Here is a 7,696-nt window from a genome sequence, read left to right as displayed (position 1 = left end):
GTCTAAGGAAAAGGAACAGGGAATAGCTCCTGTAATTAAGGACCTATTGTCTAAGAAAGTTATTAGACGCATACTGTCACCATACAATACACCTATCAATCCTGTTCCTAAACCTGGAGGTACAGAATACAGATTTACACAAGACTTGCGAGCAGTAAATGCTCTGGTGCAGCCACTTGCGCCGATAGTGCCAGATGTTAATGCTATTTTAACAGCCATCCCAAGTACTGCAACTTGCTTTACAGTCATTGATCTCTGCAGTGCATTCTTTAGCATTCCTGTGCATCCCGACACTCAACCGTTGTTTGGTTTTACGTATTTAGGGAATCAATATACGTTTAATCGATTACCGATGGGCTTCATTGATTCCCCCGCCGCGTACTCAGCTGTAGTTCGTAAGACCCTAGAATCCTGGACACCTCCTGAAGGTTCCACTTTGATACAGTATGTGGATGATTTGTTGGTGTGCAGTGTTGATGAACAGACTTGTAAAACTGACTCTCTCCATTTGCTTCAGCACTTAGGAGATGCAGGGCACAAAGTGACTTTGAGAAAAATGCAATTTTGTCTTCCACAAGTAACATACCTGGGTTTTCTTCTTTCAGCAGGCAAGAGACTGTTATCCCCTGAAAGAGTTAAGGCTCTCATGGTTCTTCCTCGACCACAAACAAAGACTGCTATGTTATCTTTTCTGGGTATGGTTACTTACTGCAGGCAATGGATACCAGACTGTTCATATTATGATCATATTTTGCGTTCAGTTACAGGTCAGCATGAACCAGAACAAATCCACTGGACACAGGCTCTTGATAAGGCCTACAACACCCTCAAGCAGGCTCTCTGTTCCGCTCCAGCCCTAGGTTTACCCAACTATAACCTACCATTTCACCTGTATTGCACAGAAGGGGGAGGTACAGCAGCAGGGGTCCTTGCTCAGGAACACGGTAATGGGTACAGAGCGGTAGCTTTTTTTTCAAAATTGTTGCCAATGGTGGTACAGGGTATGCCAGCATGCTTAAGAGCTACAGCAGCATGCGCTATGATGGTGGAGGCGGCACAAACATTGGTACTGTCACATTCATTGATATTGCATACATCACATCAAGTCTTGCAAGTGCTAAATAATCTCACTACACAGCACATGACTGCACAGAGAAGGTCAGGCTATGAAACAATTCTTACATCCACTGCAAACCTCACTATCAAATACATTGCACCCACAGGAGGCCCAGCACCTTTATTACATGCATTGATTTCTAAATGTCCTTTAGAACACCCTGATGACCACAATTGCATAGACACTGTACACACAGAGACGTCACCACGTCTTGACTTGCAAACAACTCCACTAGAGGAGGGAGAAGTTGTTTTTGTTGATGGGTCATGTTCTAAACCTGCTGATGGTGTTTATCTTACAGGCTTTGCTGTGGTACAGTTACCTGACACAGTGGTTACTGCTGGTTCTCTGCCTTTTGTGTCAGCCCAAGCAGCTGAATTGGTAGCCCTAGCTCAGGCATGTAGAGCGTTTGCGATGAAAGATGTGACCATTTACACTGATTCCAGGTATGCGTTTGGAGTTGTGCATGATTTTGGAGTGATTTGGCAGAACAGAGGTTTTGTTGCAGCTGATGGTAAGAGTATCTCACATTCTACATTGGTACAGGAACTCTTAGATGCAATTAAATTACCACATAAGCTAGCAATTGTTAAATGTAAAGCCCACAGTACTGACTCCACTGACGTTAGACTTGGCAATGATTTTGCAGACACCATTGCTAAGGAAGCTGCGTTTCGGGGTCCACCGCACCCTGACTATCTCAGCACTAATACACAGGAACAGTTACACATGATAATGATTCCTGCCTTAGCATCTGATGTGGATGTGGCGCACCTACAGTTTGGCGCAACTGAAACTGATTTACAGACTTGGATCTCTGCTGGTCTGACCAAAGGCCAAGATGGCCTGTGGTCAGACGAGGAGGGGAGAGTGGGGATACCACAAATTGCCGCACCTTTGTTTATTAGTCATTTTCATGGTTTTGGCCACATAAGTAAACAACAGACCAACAATCTGATGACATCCAAGTATGTCATTAAAGATCTGTTGCGCATGATTGATAGACAACTGGACAGATGTCTAACTTGTGCCAGAAATAATCCTGGAGGCCTTGTACATGGTAAACTTGAGCATTTACCGCCCCCTGATGGTCCTATGCAGGTATTGCAAATTGATTTCACACACATGCCCACTGCGCGAGGTGGATACAAGTATCTTTTAGTCATTGTTGATCAATTCAGTAAGTGGGTTGAGGCCTTTCCAACCACTCAAGAGAATGCACGTACTGTAGCAAAGATATTGTGCAAGGAAATTATTCCTCGTTTTGGTTGTCCATTACAGATAAACAGTGACAGAGGTACTCCTTTCACTTCACAGATTACACAAATGATTTGTACTATGTTGTCCATTGACTGGAAGTTTCATATTCCTTATCACCCACAGTCATCAGGACAGGTAGAGCGCATGAATAGAACCATTAAAGATAAGTTCAGGAAGGGAACTGGTGGTACATTTACTAATTGGCTTGAACATTTACCTGCAGTATTGGCAGAAATCAGAATGACCCCTAGCACCACTACGGGTTATTCACCTTTTGAAATTCTGATGGGCAGACCTTTTCCAACCCCATGGTGTAAACAAAAAGGTTCTCCTGTGGTAAGGGGAGATATCAATGTTGTAAGGGAAGAATATGTAACTAATCTGATTGAAACATTGAATGGCATCTATGGTGATGTTTCTTCTACTCTCCCTCAACCTACAGGTATCCCGACACACCCGTTCAAACCTGGAGATACTGTCTTGGTGAAACAGCTCCACAAGAATAAGTCGTTGGATCCTCCTTTTGGCCTTCCAACTACAGTGATCGCTGTGACGAGAACCGCTGTCCTCACAGAGGAAGCTCCAGTATGGATCCACACGAACCGGATCAAGAGGGCCCCAGACGACATCAACCCTGGCCGCTCCATGATTCCATCGAGTATCGAATAGTGTGGTACCTCCTGCCAGCAGTGTTCTTCGTATCCGTGATTGTCATCCTGATCCTGATCTTCAATCCTGGTGCGCCCCTGCACAAACTCAGGCCATTCCCTAGTCCTGGTGCGCCCCGGCACAATGATAATAAAAGTGTAATTGACAATGTCACTAATCCCTTATCCATCCCTCTCACCCATGATACCAGAGAGTTGCATATGTCGGCATGGGAAACTGACAATGCTTTTGTTAAAGCTGCCACGAACTTATACAAAGTGACTAATCAGACTGATTCTTGTTGGGTTTGTGGCTATGTGCCTCATGGGGAGAAATTGGGTTATCCATTTGTGGGTTTTCCTATTACCACACACAATCTCACACAAATGATAAATGAGGATACTATGTGGAATTTTACACCAATAGTTAACACTGATAAAGGTTTTGAAAAGGATAGAGTTCACTTAGTTAATTGCGTAAATCATGGTGTTATTATTTCCCATAATCTTAATGGTACTATTTTTCACCCCAGTACACTTAGTCAGATGCCTATTACAGTTGCCTTAATCTACAATGCAGCTACACCAGTTAATGCTACACTGTCAAATATATGGGATGGGTCTTATCTTTCTTTTGAGTATATTCGTAATTTTACTGCTAAGTACACTGAACCACACAACACAATTCGTAATTGGTTTTGGCGTAACAACAGAAATATAGGTAAACAGACAGGTGCTTCTCCAGAAGCTAAGAGGAAAAGATTTCCCTCCTGTCCTCCAGGTATTAAGTTACCCTATGGTTATTATTGGCTTTGTGAAAGATGGGCAGTTAAAATTATACCATGTAGCCATCTCTCACCTTGTTATTTGGGTTATATATTCCCAGCATTAAGTATTCATGACACACTCCCTAATGCTAAACTGCGAACACGTAGAGCTTCTGGTTTAACAGTTAAGACTAGTAAGGCCGAGATAGCTACTGCATCTTGGTTTCCTACTGCAGCTGTCATGCGATTATATTATAAGCTTAATTTGTTTGCCACACTGGTAGATGCAGCTTTTAATGCTACTGCAGACGCCATAGAGTCCTTGACTATGCGACAAGAGCAGATCGCTCAGACTGCTCTCCAGAATCGTATAGCTTTAGATTATTTGCTAGCCGCAGAAGGAGGAGTATGTAAGCGCATAGGTTCTTCTTGCTGTGTTTTTATCTGGAACAACACTGGTAGAATACACCATGATCTTGATACTTTGCATGACATTCAATCACAAATACGTAAGCAGCCAACAGGTCTCTTTGATGGTATAGATTGGACCTTTGGTCTGAGTTCCTGGCTAGGAGCTCTTGGTATGAAAATTTTAATGGGTTTTGCATTTCTTCTTTTTCTGTTTCTTGCTTTCTTTTTCATATATAAGCTTACTGTGTGTTTGATTAATAAGCTTACCAGTACTCATGCTAGCCCTCACCATTCTTTTTTCCATAATGTCACCGCTCAGCCATCTCGCTATAAGGTTCTTTATATTCGTTAAGTTGTTTTAGTTTTTATGTTATTCTGTTAGAATAAAAGGATGGTATGTTAGGGGTAATATGAACCTGACGGCAGCCATCTTGTTCCTCGCAGCCATCTTGTTCCTCGCAGCCATTTTGTAATAATTAGAATTTATTATAGCAGTTATTATGTAGTGAGAAATATGCTGATGTTAGTAAAATTGTATTAGTATTATTGGCCTTGTAGAAGGTTCCTGGCAAGGCGCCTGGAAGTCTGTTATCTAGGTAAGATGGCCAAACGACCTTGCTTTAGGCTGAAATATGCGCACAAATATATTTTTGTTACTGTTATAAGAAACACTCCTTCATACTCCTCTTTTTCTCATGTATTTTGTAAGCTTCTTTTGTTCATGAAATATGGTATGAGATGACGTGGTTCAAACGTGTCATCCCCTTAACCCTATATGCTGTTAGTAAAGTCTATAAGAAATGCTTGCACTGTTCAATAAAGATGAATAGCTTTAGATCATATTACTGCGTGGTCTGAATCTGTTCAGGGAGCTCCTTATCAGATAAATCTGCATCTGCCTCTCGTGGTACCGTAGGCCCCAGGCTTTGGCCTGCGCTGACACCCCCCCCGTGGGATTATACACCTTACACGGGGTATAGCAGTGTTAAACCACTGTCAGAACAGCTTGTATGCTGTAAAAATTACTTTCTCCCACTTAAGCAGTCGACTCATTACAAAGCATTCTACTACAAGCGGCATTGGGCTCCAAAATAAAAGGTCCCACATGTTTTCATAATGGAGCCTGAATTAAAACTAATGGAGGAAGATATCTGCACCTTGCTAGAGGAGCATTTCTCGCAGCTGATTAAGCTAGTGTAGCACTGTTTTTCCGGCAAAAATCAACTGCGGCAAAAATCAACTACACGTGATCCGGGACCTGATAGTAATTTAGAGAAGACTCTAAGCCCTTACAATGACGATGCGGCTGTCGCTGCAGAGGCGGCTACAGGCGGCCCGCACAGCACTACGATTACAGTGGAGGATCCGTCGAACACAGTGACCGCGAGTCTGGTAAGCGGCAAGGGGGCTCTGGAAGTTGATATTGCTCCCCAGGCAAACCCCAACAGCATGGTGAACATTTCAATGTCCATACCTGAGCGTTGCGACAGGATCAGCTTTTGTGGGGTTGAGATCGTACCCTGCAGAGGGCCTCAGGCTGCAGCAAAGAGACTTCATAGACCAGGGTTGTACTTCTCACTAGGGTCAGCGACTTGCTTCAAACCCTCACTCCTAACTACTCTGCCATCACCTATCAAGTCAGGACTGTGCCACGAGAGCGAGCAGTTAGAGATGCCTCTTGAAGTTGCAAAAGCTGGCGTTGGGTAAGATAGTACCTTTTCTGTGTCCCTAAAAACTCTTACAAGTGCCCATGAAGAGTTAATAGGATGCCTCCCTATTTGAAGGAACTTTTAATGAGGACCTTGGGGTCTGAAGAACTAAGTTCACTATTGATCTTTAGATCTAACGTTTAAGATGACTGACACCTATTAAGCAATCTTTATTGTTCTAATTAGCCTGCTTGATCAGATGGCAAAGAGCATCAATTTTATAGCTTTATTTTTGCCCTATTTTCAGTTTTATTGTACATATACTAAACCCTGCAGACAATCTGCAGGCCTGAGAGACCTTCAGCGAACAGAACTGACTATAATGTACTGGGAGTACCGCAATAGGGGGCTTTTGCTCACACAAGCTCTAGTCATACAGTTATTTGCAATTCCAAATAAGGGCCTGCTATATAATGTTTCTATTAAGAGGCCTGCACCCTGGTTGTCCATTACCATGCACTACGTTAGAGTTGAAAGGGGGTATATTACGCAATGATTGTTGGTTTTTAAGGGACTATATCCTATACCTCTAATTGTTTGTTTAGTACCTGTTATACTTATTTATGATGCCTTTATCCTTTTTGCCAGTGAACTGACGGGGACAACTAAAAGTCCCTTAACTTTCTGGACACAGACCTTTATAAACTCCACTTTGGTTATGCCCCTATAAATGCTGCTCCTATGAGGAATCCTAAGGTTATTTCCTGCTCCCAGTTAAAGGGACAGTTTACTCAAAAATTTTCTCCCCTTTAATTTGTTCCCAATGATCCACTTTACCTGCTGGAGTGTATTAAATTGTTTACAAGTAGCTCCTTTACCCTTATATTGGCATTTGAAATTGTTGATTTAGCATGTGGTATCCCCACCTATTCTGAAAGTTTGTGGCCGCGCGTACCAGCTATAGATAAGCTTTGTAAACACAGCCAGCAGAAGAAATTACACTCCCAGTGTGATAAAGCAGAGATAAGGTAATAAAATGTTGATTTTCCATTGTTCTCTCAAAGTATTGGTGATTGTTTTAAGGACAGATATAAGATAAAGAAGCAGGTATATGTGCACAATGTGATACAGTAATGAGATCTGATTATACCTACAAGCTCAACCCATTTTATTAGGCTGTGGCTTCAAAACACAAAATCAGAGCTTTAATATTCACAAATAAGCCTTAAAAAGCTAATTTTCATACATTTTTTACTCTGCAGTTGGTAAAAAAAGCAATTGTAAACACATTAAGGGAAAAACTATTTTACAGTATACTGTCCCTTTAACAGTGCACAGACCATTTACCTCCTTCCAGCAATAATTAAGTGCCAATTATATGATGTCGGCTCCTTATCACTATACACTTTTATATTTGTTTTACTTACTTCCCCCTCGAAATTCCCCTATTGTGTAACAAGCTCTCTCCTCAGAGGTCCAAGAGAGGCCTCTATTTGCCTTTGGGGGAAAACTACTCGTTAAAACCAACATATTCTTTGGGGACATATATTGATAATACTGGGCCCAAAAGTGGTCCTCTTTTTTATTTTTTATTTTCTATCCCTTTGGCCCCCCGTCTTAAACATATTGAATGATCTACAGTCCAAAAGTGGCTGTTTTGTCTCTAAAAGGGGGAAATTATTACTTGTTATCTAGACCTTCTATATAAAGGGACTAATGTATAGTATAAAATGGGGTTTCTTACCTATGTTCATATCTGTTATTATGTACACGAGTACTGAGTGTTCCTTAGATTAGTATGACACATTTTCTCGCTGTGCTGGTGTATATAGCATTGTAAGACAT

The 7,696-nt window shown here is 41.8% G+C and overlaps 1 protein-coding gene across 1 annotated transcript; it reads left to right on the top strand.

Annotated features, from left to right (window-relative positions):
* The first annotated feature begins 3,246 nt into the window (after positions 1 to 3,246).
* LOC128636666 (endogenous retrovirus group PABLB member 1 Env polyprotein-like) lies at positions 3,247 to 4,554 on the top strand. The gene has a single exon (XM_053689657.1). The coding sequence runs from the start codon at positions 3,247 to 3,249 to the stop codon at positions 4,552 to 4,554; it is 1,308 nt and encodes a 435-aa protein (XP_053545632.1).
* Positions 4,555 to 7,696: the final 3,142 nt, after the last annotated feature.

This window comes from Bombina bombina, chromosome 7 (genome assembly GCF_027579735.1).
Source record: "Bombina bombina isolate aBomBom1 chromosome 7, aBomBom1.pri, whole genome shotgun sequence".
Classification (NCBI taxonomy): Eukaryota; Metazoa; Chordata; class Amphibia; order Anura; family Bombinatoridae; genus Bombina; species Bombina bombina.
Note: the sequence above shows the minus strand (reverse complement) of the source record. Positions and strands in the feature narration are given on the sequence as shown.

Bases quoted from the DNA above. Each gene is read 5' to 3' on its own strand.
- LOC128636666 (XM_053689657.1), top strand. From the start codon at position 3,247: ATGTCGGCATGGGAAACTGACAATGCTTTTGTTAAAGCTGCCACGAAC.